The sequence below is a fragment of the Pteronotus mesoamericanus genome, unplaced genomic scaffold, assembly GCF_021234165.1.
Source record: "Pteronotus mesoamericanus isolate MK-2021 breed Mesoamerican mustached bat unplaced genomic scaffold, CSHL_Meso_final contig_75, whole genome shotgun sequence".
NCBI classification, from domain to species: Eukaryota; Metazoa; Chordata; class Mammalia; order Chiroptera; family Mormoopidae; genus Pteronotus; species Pteronotus mesoamericanus.
Genome location: NW_026555249.1, coordinates 4741655 through 4758703, shown reverse-complemented (window position 1 = coordinate 4758703; position 17049 = coordinate 4741655). Strand labels below are relative to the sequence as shown.

At 33.7% G+C, this 17049-nt stretch overlaps 1 protein-coding gene across 3 annotated transcripts in view; it reads left to right on the top strand.

Annotated features, from left to right (window-relative positions):
• Positions 1 to 17049, top strand: part of ZFR (zinc finger RNA binding protein) — a 74834-nt gene that overhangs the window by 39239 nt on the left and 18546 nt on the right. For 2 of the 3 annotated variants that reach the window (XM_054583916.1, XM_054583915.1), the window contains 8 exons: positions 603 to 722; positions 1544 to 1689; positions 5720 to 5882; positions 6869 to 7074; positions 8009 to 8159; positions 9656 to 9797; positions 14613 to 14710; positions 15572 to 15667. In XM_054583916.1, the coding sequence (XP_054439891.1) occupies positions 603 to 722; positions 1544 to 1689; positions 5720 to 5882; positions 6869 to 7074; positions 8009 to 8159; positions 9656 to 9797; positions 14613 to 14710; positions 15572 to 15667 (1122 nt within the window). The remainder of the gene's footprint in view (positions 1 to 602; positions 723 to 1543; positions 1690 to 5719; positions 5883 to 6868; positions 7075 to 8008; positions 8160 to 9655; positions 9798 to 14612; positions 14711 to 15571; positions 15668 to 17049) is intronic. The other variant, XR_008530033.1, reaches the window with a different exon arrangement.

Sequence of the window (17049 nt, the reverse complement as noted above, 5' to 3'; positions counted from 1 at the left end):
ATGTATACCAACAGAGCACCATGATTTTCAGTGATAACTAAGTAATCTGAAACTTCAGGTAATTGCATTCAGATTGCATCCATTATAAACTTCTTAATATATTACATTCTAGTCTACTTGACTTCCTAACTGGTTGTGCAATTAGAAAAAATTGACATTGGGGTTTTTTCCCCCATAAAGTTACATGTATAAAATTTTGGGCTTCGTAGACATTTGTCTACCAAAACAATGTCTTTAAGCATATTTACCTTCATTTCCAACAACAGTATGTGGTATTCAGTAACTACTTATTAGAGAGTTTAAGGTATCTAATTGTATTTAAACATTTACATATAGAAAAAAGTATTAAAATTAAAGTTAATTACAAAAACTAATATATTTTTTATCCTAGTGCTACAGTTAAAAAATCCTAACATTTAGTTTGTTTTTATAGATAATCCTTTGAAAAAATTATAGACAGTGCCTCTCTTTTTTTTTTCCACTTTAAACTCTAATTTTTCCCAGCATTTCTTTATCAGAGAGTCTAGGAGGCCTTATGAATGGAATCCTCAACTATAACATTCCTGTTTTGATTCCTGGATTTTTTTATTTCCCATATCAAGGTACGAAATGATGAAGGAAAAGTAATTCGATTCCATTGTAAATTATGTGAGTGCAGCTTTAATGATCCCAATGCTAAGGAAATGCACTTAAAAGGCCGAAGACACAGACTTCAATATAAGGTGAGTAAAAATTTCAGCTACTTCTTTTCTTTTATTAAACAGCTTGAAACATTCTAGATATAAAACAAAACATCTAAGTATCATAACTGAGTCAGTGAACTCCCACTCTAAGATTAGCGTATTATATCTCAGATTCAGATGTTTTGTTTTTACTGATTAGTTTGTTATGCTTATGTAAGAAGATTATAACCATATTTCATCATTTTCAATGACTGTGTCTAAATTGTAACATTGCTTAGATTAAGTGATAACGTAAGGGTAATTCTTCCCCTAAATAAAGTGTTTTGAAAGAAGTGTCAGGTCTCCACCTACTTTATCTTGGTGGAATTCCCACTGAAATGAATTTTGAAATGAGGAATTCTTCACTGAAAACACTTCAGATGGTAATTAAGTATAAATATTGTATGTAAAGTTTTTACTTAGGCTAGACTAACCTAAGTTTTTTCTTTTAAATACAGAGGTGATGAAAATTAAAATAGTCTGTTAAAGGGCAATACTCTTCTATGTAAAGAAAATTTTTACTGCCACGCTCAGACATTTAGAATCACCTAGTTACAAAAAAAAAGAAATTTAAACAACCATTAGTTCTCTTCTGTTGGTCACCACTGTTATGGACAGTTAAAAGGTTTGGGGGTGGGAATTTTATTCATGTGTTCTGAATCTTGTGATTCAACTTATATACTGATTGTACTCTTACATAATAGGAAATTTGCAACTAAAAGCCTCTGATGAAAGGATATGTGGGATTTTATGAATTTAAAATTGTGTTGATTGTTGGGGGAGGGGTGCTAGTTTTTGAAATGTCTTGTCTGTATTAACAGAAAAAAGTCAATCCAGATTTGCAAGTAGAAGTAAAGCCCAGTATTCGAGCAAGAAAGATTCAAGAAGAAAAAATGAGGAAGCAAATGCAGAAAGAGGAATATTGGCGAAGACGAGAAGAAGAAGAACGCTGGAGAATGGAAATGAGGTAATATCTTTAACTTTTAGTAGCATGATAAGTAGTTCAGCCTTTCTTTTTTTTAAAAAAAAAACCAAAACCTTACCTATTTTAAGTATGTAACTCCCATTCAAATCAATCCAGATTTATTTACTGTACTTTTAATTTTTACTTTTCAGGAAGATCCCAGGTCAAGAATAGAAATAACATTAAATTAAATTACTAGCTATTCTAATATTTGACCAAGACCTTAGTATTAGGAATTATGTGGTTGAGTGGTATCTTATATGTATTAAATATATGAAGAAATAGTTTAATATTATAAATGCCTGAGTTTAAAACAAAGTAGAACATTTGGTTACATGCTAAAAATATTACATTTAAGATTTGGTAGAGTCTAGATATCTTAGCGTGTTTTTTTAAAAAGAAAGTTTATTAGAGAAACTTTAAAGGATTATATATAATATATATGGAAGGAGAGTGAGAAACATATCTTCTAGAGATATCTTCGGGTTTTATTGATTTAACTGCCATATCTTTTTTTTCCTTTTTCCCCCCACCACCTGCCCCTGCTCCCCTCCCCCGCTCCCTCCCTCAGTCCTTACCCACTTTTGGCTTTGTCCATGAGTCCTTGCTGTGTGTTCCCTGACTTTCCCCTTCCCTTCCTCTCCCCTGCCCACCCCTCCCTCCTTCCCTCTTGTCTCTGTTGGTTTCTTTTTTCTTTCAGTGTTGCTGGTCTTATTTTCCTTGCATCTTTGTTTGGCTATTTTCATTTAGCATAATGTTTTCAAGGTTCCTGCATGTTACTGTGTATGTCAGTACTTCATTCCTTTTTATGGCTGTACCACATTTTGTTCAGCAGTTAATGGATATTTGTGTTGTTTCCACTTTTGGGCTGTCATGAATACTGCTCCTATGAGTATTTGTGTGCCAGTTTTGAAATACAATTTCACAAAATATGAACAGAAACATAATATTGCATAGTCTGTACCTCTTTTTCATGGCAGCGTAGTATTCTCTTGCACAGAGGAAAAATACTCTTTATAACCAGTTCCATATTATTACTTAGATTGTTTCCAGTATTTCCCTATTATAATTACATTGACCATCCTTAAGGCTATATTATTGCATAAATCATGATTAGTTGCTAATAATAAAATTTCAGAAATGGAAATATTTGACTCAAAGATACCCACACTTCATCCTGTTCTAGATAGTATAACTTAGTGGTTCTTAAATTTTTTGGTCTCAGGACCCTTTATATGTAATGTGGATTATAGCTGACAAGATTTTCTGCATTTGAAATTAAAACTGAGAAGTTTAAATACTTAGAATTTAATTTTAAAATGACATTTTAACTGTACTTGTTAAAATTAGTTAAATATAACATTAACAATTATATTGTAATATTAGATTAAATATATTTTATAAATATATGGTGAAAATTAACTAAAGAATAACTGTATTCCTTCCTCAGAATCATGAAAATGACTTTTTTTTTTACATTTTTGCAAATCTCTAATGTCTGGCTTAATAGAAAGTAGCATAATTCTCATTTTTGCTTCTATATTCAAAATGTCATATTACCACATTTTGCTTCTGGATAACTCCATTGTATACTCATAAGAGAATGAGAATGAGAAAGGCGTATAATGTATTAACATTCTTATGAAGGTGATTTTGATGTCATTGATTCCCTGAAGGTGTCTCAGGGACCATCAGGGGTTCCTGGATCACACTTTGAGAACTGCTGCTAACATTTATTTAAATTGCTGCAATGAGGGAGTGAAATATGGAAGCCATTTTTGTTTCAATTTGAATTGTTTTTAACTGGGAAATTAAAGTTTTATTTCATGCTTGACCACTTACGTTTCTTCTGTGGTAAATTGCTTGTTCATTTTTTTTTTTTTTACTTACCTGTTGTTGATTCATATAGACACTTCTTATGCTGTAGATAGTAAGCCATTATTGACATTTTACTTTTAAATAATTTTTGCTCTTAATTACGCATTGATTTTTTTTTTAAGGTTTTATTTATTTTTAAGACAGAGAGGAACGGAGGGAGAAAGAGAGGAAGAGAAACATCAGTGTGTGGTTGCTCCTCGCGCTCCCCCCACCAGGGACCTGGCCTGCAACCCAGGCATGTGTCCTGACTGGGAATTGAAATAGCAACCCTTTGGTTTGCAGGCCAGCGCTTAGTCCACTGAGCCACACCAGCCAGTGCTGTGTATTGAGTTTTAAAACTTATTTAAATCCACTGTTCACATTCTGCATGAAGTTTCTGCCTTTTTAATTCATTAGAAATTCTTCCCGATACCTAGATTATGCAGTTCTTTTCTCTTCACTGATACATATTTATTAAGTACTTACCATGAGCCAGAAGCATGTGCCCTGACTGGGTATTGATAAATAATACACCTGATTGGTGTAGCTCGGTTCATTGGGCGTCCTCCCATAAAGGGTTCAGTTGCCAGTCAGGGCACGTGCCTGGGTTGTGAGTTTAGTTGCTGGTCAGGGTGCATATGAGAGGCAACCAACTCAATGTTTCTCTCCCTCTCTTTTTCCTCCTCCCTTTCCCTCTCTCTAAAAATAAAATCTTTTTTAAAAAGAACAAAATATAAAAACTGTTTTTCTTTAAAAAGAAAACAATGTATAAAGGTCCTTGGCCTTATTTAACTTAAACATCTTTAGTAATAGCAGTAAACTCTATGAAACTTGAATGAACATGGTTTAGCAGAGCCTTCAAGCTGTTTTTATTCATTTTCTCTCAGGGCCTAAATAATATGAAAGTGTGGTCCTAAGTTGAATGACCTGAACTACTAATTCCCCAGTCTGACAGAATTGGTAGTTTCTACAAGGCTACTTGAGAAGCCTACGTCTCATGTTTTGCTTTAAACAAATTTGTCTAGTAAAAGCTTGTGGTTACAAAAATTTGCTTTAGTGACATGATTTCCCTTAGGAGGAGGCATTGGTATCTTAGTTTGAAGCTGAAAGTGAGGATAGAATGAAAGATGATGAACAGAAGTCAGATTCTGAAAATGTTGACCATTAAAGCAGAGGCTGTCCATTAGCTGTCCGCAGTCCAAGTTCAGCCCATGGTGTCTCGTTCAGTAAACATGGTATTTTTAAATCTGAACCAACACTCAAAGACCAATATCAAAGACATTTAAAAACATTAAAATCCTGGTGACCTTGGGATTACAGCATGTATTACATTATGGAAATAATTTTAAAAAATATTCTTTTATTAGTAGAGAGGGGAAGGGAGGAAACATCGATGTGTAGTTGTCTCTCATGCGCCCCCTGCTGGAGACCTGGCCTGCCATCCAGGCATGTGCCCCGACTGAGAATCAAACCGGCAACCCTTTGGTTTGCAGTCCACCACTGAGTTCACTGAGCCACACCAGCCAGCACATCCTTATGGCAATAATTAATAGGAGCCAAGACATAGCTGTTGTCTCTAGCCAGAACACACTTTTAATATTCCCAAGAATGAGACAGAATGTGAGTTGCCATTTATCATTGTCTTGCACTGATAATATTCCTTAATCACCGAGAAGTGTTTTTGTCTCTACCTGTATCATAAATGAGGATAACAAGGGTAGTCTTAAGAGGGTCTCTCTAAGAAAAAAGATAGGAGAGAACACATTTCTTTGGATAAAGGAAGAAATTCCCGAAAGTTTTCTTTGAATCTTTTCACTCACGTACATTATTAGTCTGGCCACTTTAGATAGGCATTTAAGTTGGCAGTCTCTCCCTTAAATAGGGAGAGGCTGGAAGGAAATGAGGTTCCTGATGCTTGTTCTTTCAGCTTTGACCTCAGACTAAAATTTTGTTTTGCTTTTCTCTTTGTATTCTTACCTTATCTTTTTACCTGCATTCACTTCATTTACTTCTAAATGAAAGCAAATAAGGGAGAACAGATACAGTAGGGAAAAAAGAAAGGTGTTAGCAAGGCAGACTTGGGATTTTTAATTGTTTTTATGTCATTATTGATGTAAGTTCTTTGGTTGTATTTTTTTTTTTATATAGGCTTGTAATGTCACTCTCTGTGTTTCAGACGTTATGAAGAGGATATGTACTGGAGAAGAATGGAGGAAGAACAGCATCATTGGGATGATCGCCGCCGAATGCCTGATGGTGGCTACCCTCATGGTCCTCCAGGTCCGTTAGGCCTTCTCGGAGTCCGACCAGGCATGCCTCCTCAGCCACAAGGACCTGCGGTGAGTGTCCACTTTGTTTATGTGGGGGTGAAAGTGTAGGATTTGTTCGGTATTAGACGATAACCTAATTTTTAGACTTAATAATCTTGTATTCTTGATGTAATTTTTTTCTTCGGATTTAGAATTTTTCCTCCTGTTACTATCGGTTCTCACTGTCTTTACGTATAAGACTACATAGAGTTTCCATGAATCTTTTCTTTCTTTATAAGCTAAATGGGAGTAGAGGTTCTTTTGCCAGCATAAAAGATTTTCTTGTCTTTGTTGCTGTGTACATTAGATTAGCAGGAACTGATTTATGTTTCCATTACCATTGGTTTAGAATCTTTTCTTTCTTCAAATCCTGGCCATCTAAAACCTAGTACTACTTGTGAGTTGAGTGCAGGATGAGGGGTAGTTCCTAAATAGTTCAAGATTGACGCTGCTGATGATATATTAGGAAAACTGTAGGAAAGATCAGCATCTTAGAGTTTGTGTTCTGTGGAATGTAAATAAAAGAAAGAGTCATCTTGGGTGTGAGGAACATTTCATAGAGGTTTAGACTACAGAAAACAAGAGGATCTTTTGTTTTCTAGATAGCACTTAGAAGAAAAGAGCAAATTCCTCCTTTTTAACCTATCTCTCATTTCTCTTTACACAGAGTAAGCATCTGAAAAACATTTTATTAAAAGCATAAAATAGTTTCAGAATCATTGGTTTTTAAAGTTGTATAAAAAAGTGTTGTCATAACTTTAGATGGTACATATTATAATTTTACTTGTTTTGAGGCAAAGTAGGTACATATGTACATACTCTAGGTAGAATAACTTCCCATAATTTGCATTTTTGTTTTTACTGAAATGGAGAAGGAAAATATAGTTTTAAATGGACAATTTGCATAATTGATTTTGTTATTGAGAAGGTAGGACAAAAATATGTGTACTTTAAAAATAATAGTGTACTTTTTCTCAGGAAACATTATTTTAAACGAAGTGACTTTTTTTCTGTAGCCTTTACGTCGTCCTGATTCATCTGATGACCGTTACGTAATGACAAAACACGCAACCATTTACCCAACTGAAGAGGAACTACAGGCAGTTCAGAAAATTGTTTCTATCACTGAACGTGCTTTAAAACTTGTTTCAGACAGTTTGTCTGAACATGAGAAGAGCAAGAGCAAGGAGGGAGATGATAAGAAGGAGGGAGGTAAAGACAGGTGTGTTTTCAGAGCTATCTACTTTGCATATTTTTGTTTTTCCTTACATGGACTTGATTGGAATAAAAGTTGCACAGACTGAAAATTCCCTGGTTTGAGTCTACTTACTTTATCATGCTTGGGTTTAGTATCTGAGGTATTCAACTGCTTTTTGCTGAAAGATAAACACACAATTCCATATAAACTCCAACCTTGTAAATTTATATATTTTATTTAAATTTTTATTTTATTTTTTTAAAGATTTTATTTATTTATTTTTAGAGAGGGAGGGGCACATTAAGGTGTGGTTGCATTTCGTATGCCCCCTGCTGGGAACCTGTCCTGCAACCCAGACATGTGCCTTACACTGGGAATCAAACTGGCAACCATTTGGTTTGCAGTCGGGCACTCAATCCACTGAGCCACACCAGCCGGGGCCATTTTATTTTAATTTATATGAACCTATTTTGAGTCTGTTTTCAAAGCTACCTTTTTAGTTTACTCATTGCATTCATCTGTTCAGTTTTTATTTATGTATTTAGTATCTGTCCTACATTGAATCTTTGTTTTTGCAACTTTTTCTTTTATGCATTGACCGTAAAGTGTGAACATAACCCAAGCTTTAGCAACATCTTTCATACCAAGTTTTGCATTGCGGTCTATAATTTTTCATGCTCCCTTCATTTGGAAATATTTTAGAAAAGACTCTTATTCTAATTTGTAAATGCAGTAGAGAAGCGTTAATGTTCTTTGCTTTTCAGTTGTCCCTATGAGACTTAACTCATTATGGATTTATCTGTATTCCTTATCTAAATGAAAAATACTTCTAAAAATATTGAATCTTTTTTTACTGTAGTTGAAAAATGTATAGGAGCTGTTAATTTACTATTGTGTGTTCAGAGACTATCATTGTTCTGGTTGAGAAGAGAAATATCATAATTTGATTTTACTGCAGAGCTTTAAAAGGAGTTTTGAGAGTGGGAGTATTGGCAAAAGGACTACTTCTCCGAGGAGATAGAAATGTCAACCTTGTTTTGCTGTGCTCAGAGAAACCTTCAAAGACATTATTAAGTCGTATTGCAGAAAAACTACCCAAACAGCTTGCTGTAAGTATTATGGAAATGTTCATTTTTATCCTTTGTCGGGTTCTAAAGTTTTTGGCAGGACTACCAGTGCTTCAGCTTTAAAGTTAAGGCAGCCTTTAAAATTTTGGCTTGACTTTCCATATCGAGTTTTATTTTTATTCTTGGTTGTGCGAATTGGTAGGGCCATTTTCTCCTTCGTCTTTTTAGGTTTTATAGTGCTTGTACTTGGCATGAAGCCATCTTATGAATTTATTTTAAAATGTAAAATTACATGTTCTCTTCCTGTTCTTTTTCCAGGATTTGAATCATCAGAGAGAAGGCAGTTGTTCAGAACAGAAAGTGATTTTTTTAAAACAAAGCCCATGTATAGCAAGCTTAAATTTTTTAAAAATCATGAACCTCTTGCCTATTTAGTTGAATACATGTTTTTAATAAAATATAGCCTTTCTGATTTGAAGTCCCCCAGTTTTCTGTGTTATAACAGTAGGAATCAGCTCTTTGATGTCCCTTTTGCAAAATGTGGCAATGCACAATTAATAGAATATTTCCTCTTGGTCCTACAAAAGCAATTTTTTTAAGTTTGAATTTTTAAAAGTTTACTGTACATTAGCCCGACAGAATCTCAGACTGAGATTTAAAATAAAGATTCCTTGAATAATTTAATGTATAAAACTTACTTCCAACCTTGCAATTTAATTAGACAATTTTAACTACAGTGATTGACATTTTTATTGGTAATGGATATTGTATAGTAATGAGTCAGAATAAATAGTACCTGACCACAGCAGAGTAACTAATAACAAAGGAATAGTGAAGCATGCTATTGACTTAAGCTCTGACAACTGTGGCACTTACTGTTGTTTGCTTTGTGTTACCATTGTTCCAGCTATGAAGTTTCTCATTGTGGATGACTCTCTTTAAGTATTAAGAACCAGCAGAATTGACACTATCTACTTCTTACTCCTCTGTTGAGGCTGCTAGGGCAATGAGGAAAGAAAAGAAGAGATTTAAGGACCTTGAAAGAACTATGTAAATTTGCAAGAAACATCTTGATCCTAATTATAGTATTTAGTAAAACCACAATACAGGAAATGTTACATCCTAACTAGATAATTAACAGCTAAACAATTACACGAAAAGCGGAATATTCTTTCTAAATATCGGTCTGTACTTAATTGCACAAGTGAATAAGTAATAGAATTCTTCATTGTTGTCATGATTAACATTTATATAGCACTTATGTACCAGGCAGACACTGTTTTAAGAGCTTTATATAGTTAATTCACTTAATGCTCCAACAATCCTATAGGATAGAATTACTGTCCCCATTTTACAGAAACATATATGAGAGTTTGATGATGTTTACATTTATTGCGGGGCATCTCAAAGGAAGTAGTATTATGATTTAGAGCTTACAAAATGGTTATGGTAGTGAGAAAATGAAAGAGCCATTATAAAACTGCTTTGTCTGATAATGTAAAAAATCCAATTAATTTCTTGTACTCTTCATTATGTAGGTTATAAGTCCTGAGAAGTATGACATAAAATGTGCTGTGTCTGAAGCGGCAATAATTTTGAATTCATGTGTGGAACCCAAAATGCAAGTCACTATCACCCTAACATCTCCAATTATTCGGGAAGAGAACATGAGGGAAGGAGGTTGGAAAGCCATTAAACTTTCTACTTTTCTATTAACTTTTTTTCATTTGCCTATTCTTTAAGATGGCATTAAGCCCTAGAAGGCAACATGCTGGCATTACATATGAATTTGATGGATTTAACTTATATAGCAACCAGTTTTACTTAAGATCATTTCCCAGAAAGTAAATGCTCTTTTTAGTAATGTATTTTTATATAAAAATCTCATGGTATTATTGATTGTCTTGATTTTTTTTTCTTTTCTTGCTAACCTCAGATTTCTGGAAAATAAAAAAGTTCAAAATAATTCTTACCGGCATAGTCATTAAACATAAAAAATTGAATGTTGCTAGTAAGGGGCCACAAATTGAACAACTTTTAAGAAGTTCTTATTCTTGCCTTGTCTTACAAAAAGACGAGTGTTTCAGAAATAAAATTGGTTAAATACTTGTAAGTTATATTTTTAGAGGCATTGTTACATATGTAATCATGGATTTGGCTTGTCCTGTGGTAAAAATATTTCTAGTTCTCTGAGGTTGTTCTTTGGTTTGGAGCGCTTTCATAAATGCAGAGTATTTGTAATGCATGTAGATTTGGGCATTTGACCCCACTATTACTCTAGAGATACTGAAAAATAAATAGTGTAGGTGTAGTTAGTGAGTTAGTACAACTCAGGATTTACTTTACAATTGTAGAATATGAAATCCTGCTGGTGCCAGCAATGTTGCTTTAGGGACTGTTCTGTAACATTTTCAAAGCTTCAAAAGCTTAAGCCAAAAAGCATGGTCAGTGTCTGCCATATGTTGGTTCTGTTGTTACATGGGTCAGATAAAATTTACTTTGTTTCCTTTCATGTTGTTTTTGTACATCTTAACTTGATGATAATGGAGTTTTAGTCTACACTAATATTTGTTTGTGATATACAGAAGAGAGTAATATATATTGAATATTAAAATTTGTCTAAAATAGCATCAGTAGGCTCTCAATTACTGTCACTTTAAACTTGTTTTCTTACAGCAAAGCAACTTTTTAAGGCACTGGGCTTTCTACAACCCAGGAAAAGAACATTTCAGTAAAAATGTCATTGGGAGACTTGTCTAATTTTGCATACTTTGTATATACACCATATTAGGACTTGTATGTTCTATAAGCTTTGCATCTTGAAAATAAATGGGTTTTGTGTAAAGGATATTTTATATGAATGTGAATTTCCACTCAAGGTTTGGCTGTGGATAATGCTGGAAAAAACAGTTCCTGAGTCAATTCACATGAGGCGTTTGACTCTTAGGATTCCGGGGGAAAAAAATCTTCAAATGTGATATACTATAAATAAAAGTTGCTGTATTTAGGATGAAATTATACTTGTATAACTGATTAACTTTATTTCAGAGCATATTTTACCCAATTTATATTTAGGCTGTTTAATCTGTGCAGTATCAAGTCATTTTATGTTGCAAAAGTCTAAAGTCAATGGTATCATATTTGCGGTAGAGTTTTAATAACCTATCCCTTCTAAAGGAAACAAAATTATATTTTTGTCTGACCCAGACTTGATATAGAATTATTGTTCGGAATTTCATAAATATTATGTTGAGAGAAATGATCAGTCCAAATTTAAAAGATTTTACTTCAAGACACTGAGCTGAAAAGTTGGATGTGCAAAAAGTGTAGAAACATTGATAGAATATTCCTTGCTGCAGATAACTGCAGTAAACTATGTCTTTAGCTTCATTATGAAGATTGCTTCTTTCTTGCTGCAGAATAACGGTATGTATTCTCTCTCACTGCAGCTCCCAATGCTCTGTGTCTTAAAATCATTTAAAGCCTATAGCTTGCTTTGGGGAGTTAGTTCAGGGGGTAAGGAAGGCTTTGCCGGAAGAGTGATTCTAAATCACTAGACTTGAGACTTGCGCATAGTGTGGTAGCCTCTTTAATGCGTAACAGTCCTATTAAATACCAAAAATTATTTACAGGAAATGATTAAATTGTCCAAATAACTGTTAAACGCATGACAGATCTATTTTACGGCACTGTGTTTGACAGTTAAGTATTAAATAAACGTTTAATTGACTTGAAGCTTGAAATGTTCAAAGTGCTCTAACCCTTGCTGCAGAGTGTTTTCTGCAGCAAGTCAAGTATTGTATGTGTTTTTTTCCACCTGTAGCTTATCAGGCCCGGTCCAAAGCCTTCTAGCAGAGGGGATTGATTCCTGTCAGGGGTTGCTGCCAAGACATCGGAAGGATTTTTGACCAAGGTTTTCAAAAGCTCAGTGTCACACCTGCCATTTGATTAAGAAGGGATTTTGGATGCAGAGCCTGGCATTTATTTGTCCTTTGTGTGGCTGTTTTGTTTTGTCATTGTCTCTTCTAGAATTGAGCAGTGTTCACACTAGTTTTTAAATGGTTGGGTGGATTATATATTTTATATAACCATGTTAATTTAAATTAATATACTCCCATTAACTTTTAATAATAAAATAGTGTGGACACAGCATGTTTTCTAACTGGTGATTAACCCCTTAAAGTTTATAAAATACATTCATGTAGAGTAAGAATTTGTTTTTTTTTCCTTTTAAATAAATTAACTGGCTTTTGTTTTAACTGGGTATTAGGAAACAAGTATGATTTTAGCACAGTTTATCTAAGGGGTTAATCCACTTGAAATATAAACTGGGTGCAAAAATCCACACTCAAAATTTAACAGAAATTTTCTAGCTCTTAATTTGTTTTTAAATTGCAATAGGTGTCTTGATATCTTTGAAATTGTATTAATAATTAAATTTTTCAAAGTTATGAATGCTTGTTTGCAAAAAAATTTCTTAAATATTGGAGGAAATTCTGAATTAACATTAGAAATTGATAACATTTTTAGAAAGAAATCGCACATTGTCACCTATTTGCATTCTAACTTAAACAAATGTAAATAATTAGGGGCATGGAAAGAGCGTCTTTCGGCATGTTCTGTAATCCTGCTTTGGGGAGTGGGGTTGTTTTTTTTTTTTGGTTTTTTTTTGGTGGTGTTTCTTTTTCTTTCTTTTTTACTTCCTTAGTTGGCTGTGCTTTCCTGTGTTCCTTTTTCTTATGTCAGAGTAGCTCATTTCTTATGTTCAATATATTTCTAGATTCAGTAGTTGGTATTGCAGGTTTTAAGATTGTTCATTGTTTTTTAAAAATAACTAATATTTTTGTCTTGATAGTTTCTTTTGAGTACACAGATTTCTCTTAGTGTTTATTCTCAGAATATTGCATAGTCTTCTTTGATTATCTATAAATCTCCCTTCTAAGATGTCCTCTGAAAAATCTGTGCCATCTAATTATTTGGGGAGTAAGAATGTCCAGACAGGGAATAGAATTCTTTATCACTTTAAAATACACTTTATTATATGTTATCGACTCAAAATACAGACAAGTGTCTCTTAAAACTTCTGTATAGTCATATAAAATGTACAGTCGCTCTGACTGGGTGGCTCAGTTGGTTGGGGTGTCATCCCATAAACCCCGAGGTTTGATTGCCAGTGGGCATGTGCCCGGGTTGCAGGTTCCTCCCAGTCCTAGTGGGCACGGGAGAGAGGCAACCAACCATTTCATGTTTCTCTTTGGCAACAATGTTCCTCTCCCTCTCCCTTTCCTCTCTCGCTTCTCCCATCTGTAAAAATCAAAGCAAGTCCTTGGATGAGGGTAAAAAGAAATCAAGTAACTTGCCCATAGTTGCAATAGTACTCAAAATAAAGTCATCTCTAACTTTTTCTTTTGTCATATATTTTTCTTTTTCCCTCATCCATTTTGTGCCTTCAGTAATTTATTACATTGTATCCTATATGCCCCATAATTTTTCTTCTCTTTACCAAGAGGACTGTTAAATTCCATTGATCACTTGCCTGGTATATCATTTCCCTATATTTAGAAAATATTTATACTGTTAAAATCACCAAGAGTTGTGAATTTGATGGACTCTCTTGCTATTTACTTGTGAATAGTTTGATTAGCAAATTTACTGTTACATTTAAACACAGTTTTACAGATATGTTTAGGTGAATATGTTAACCTCTTGTCCTGGTTTAGGTTCAGATTTTCTTCCCAAGTTTTATGTTAGCTTATTTATGTTTTAATACAATAATATGCTTAAAATCAGTTGTAATAACCTTTAGACCCTGCATATTATCAAAGCATTTGCTTACTTCATCTTTTCTATTTCTATATTTACTCTATTTAACTATGCTAGCTCCTTTTTCCCTTTTCTTTGTTACCCATTCTTTCCAGTTATTCTTTGGAACACTTTGTAGGAACTTTGGATGTTAAAGGGCATTTTATATTCCCTTTCAGCTAAAAAGCTCCTTGTGGAAGAGAGTCTTGAATTCATAGAAATGCCAGTTTTTGCTTATTTTTTCTATGATTATTACTGTGTTGTCATTCCATATTTATCATTAATTCTTTGCTATATTAGCCCCAGAATAACCTATGACCATTTACAGTACTGAATAAAACTCAGTAGTTTATTGTACATTCTCATTTATTAAGGTGGATTTTTGTGTTCCCTCTTGTCTTGTCATCTTTGTGCTGGTGCACTGTGTCCAGTAATCCTTCCTTTTGAATTTATTTTGGTGGGTAGGGCTCATATTTGCAGAAATCATTATATTTTTAAATTAAGAGTTTAGTTCTCCTTTTGATCATCCTGTTGGATTATGTAAATTTGTTGAAAAGAATTTCCTGGGTATGTTAAAGTTCTGATAAACTCTCAAATGGCTTGTGTGACACTGATGCTACTTTAAGGAAGTGTCTTGCTCACCTGGTCAAACACCCATTCCTCACTGCATTTTGCCAATTCAATCCATTTTAGATGTAACCTCGGGTATGGTGAAAGACCCACCGGACGTCTTGGACAGGCAAAAATGCCTTGACGCTCTGGCTGCTCTACGCCACGCTAAGTGGTTCCAGGTTCGGAACATCATTTTACTTTTTTATTGTAGCCTTATGAGAGAGTAGTTCAGTACAACATGTTTAACTGTGTTTAAACATTTCAAAAGATTGCCCAAGCAACAATATTTTAAATTTCAGAAACTATGTTAACATAGAAGGCTGGGTTTGAAGATCTGCATATTGCAGTTACTATTAATTTGACAATGAATTTAGAAGTTTTGAGGGTGTTTTATAGTTTGGGTTTTTTTATTTTTATTTTTAGTAGCTATATTTAAAGTTGACTTGTTTAGGAACATCACATGTTTGTGTATATATATTATATTCCATAAGGCTGCAGATTAACTATGCTTTAAATAATGGAATATGTGTTTAAAGCTTTGTGTATAGTTTTAAGATTTCCCCCCTCTTTCTCTAAGTTAATAAGTGTAGGGAGTGAAAGGTGAGGAAGCAGCTGTTTGGTTTAGTGACTTTGCAGTCATGCAAAGGCACAGAAAGGAAACCAAACAGATTTCCTTAACCTTTCAGTCCCTAGACAAACTTTTTAGCTCTTTACTTTTTCTTTTATTTCTAATGTAGGCAGATTATTTTTTAAAGTTTACTGATTTAAATGATTATAGGTCAAGGTTCACAGGGTATCAAGAAATATTATTCTTGTATAATCTGTTTACTTTGACCTAAAATACCAGCTTTTAAATACTAACCCTGGCATAAAATATCGCTGTAAATGGCAGCTCATTGAATCCAATTTCAAGAATGATTATTTTTGTTTTATTTTTATCTGAGCTTCCATTGAACAGTGGTATTTTAACTTTTTTTTCATCAAGGGATATTTTCAATATTTCTAAGATTAATACAGTTGGTTTTTGTGTTGCTCTCAAGGCTAGAGCTAATGGTCTGCAGTCCTGTGTGATTATCATACGTATTCTCCGGGACCTTTGTCAGCGAGTTCCAACTTGGTCTGATTTTCCAAGCTGGGTAAGTAGTATGTAACTATATGGTGTCAAAAAGTGAATATTTAGGAAATGTTCCTGCAGTTTTTATAGTCTGATCTTTACTTATTTTCATTTCCTAAATAAAGTTTCTTTCCTCTTCTAGTGAGAAATTTGGAGGTTTTTAGTTATCTGAGAATTTAGTATTTAAAGAACTGCACTTGATGTTTCTTAACAGCAGTTATTAATTGGCTTTTACATACCTAGTGGGTACAAAGACTAAAAGTGAGAGCTATTAATCTCCCTTGCAGGGTTCTGTTTACTTTTTTTTTTAAATGATAGATAAGGTTAGGAATATTAAAAATACAGAAATATACACTATTCAAAAATAATGTATAGTGGTAGGACATTCACATAATGCAGAAAGGTATGAAAAAGGGAATAAAAACCTTATCATTTAAAGGCAGATTATATTTTAACAATCTGTTATTTCTTCCAGGGAAAAGAGACATACATATACATCACATATGTTTTCTTTTTTTATATATATATATACAAGTATTTGTTTGATATTTGAACTTCTTTGGTTCCTGAATAGAACAAATTCATATAGAAAGGAATTCACTCAAAAGTTTAATTGAACCCTTTGATTCCAGAGTTGGGTTAGTAAAAGTTGTATAGCCAGTATTACCTTAAGTCTTCCTTCTCCTGCCCTCCCTCCTCCCTGTCTTTCCTCCTTCCTTCCTCCCCTCCTCCCTCCCTCTCCCCTCACTTTCCTTCCTTCACAGAAATAATCATGCTATTTATATTATTTGCATTATTCTTATCAAAGTGCATCCTGGAGCTCTTTGAGAAGGGCACAGTCAGGCCTGCCTTATTCTCTACATTGACTACATGGTATTCCCTTTGCATAGACGTGCCGTATTTTATTTAACTGGTACCTATTTGATGGACATTGGGATTGTATGTAATGTTCTGCTATTAAATCTTCATATAGTTGTTGAACTTTTGTGAGTATTGTACATGTGATAAATTACTAGGGCTGCGTTTCAGAGGTCAAAGAACATGTGCTAATTGTTCACCAGAAAGTTGGATCATTTAAAACTTCCAAAAACTGTTGGAATGATCCTTTATACCTATGCTAACTGTGGGATATTATCATGCTTCTTAACAATATAATAAGTAAAAAATGGTGTGTAATTTTTGTTTTGGGTTTGTTTTTTTAAAGAATTATTTATTGATTTGTGAGAGAGAGAAATTTGTTGCTCCACTTATTTATGTATTCATTGGTTGGTTCTTGTGTGTGACCTGAGCAGAGATTGAACCCACAATCTTGTTGCCTTGGAACAATGCTCTAACTGAGGTATCCAGCCAGGGCTTATTTTATAATTTATATTTCTTTGAGTGACTGGTGGCATTTATAATTAT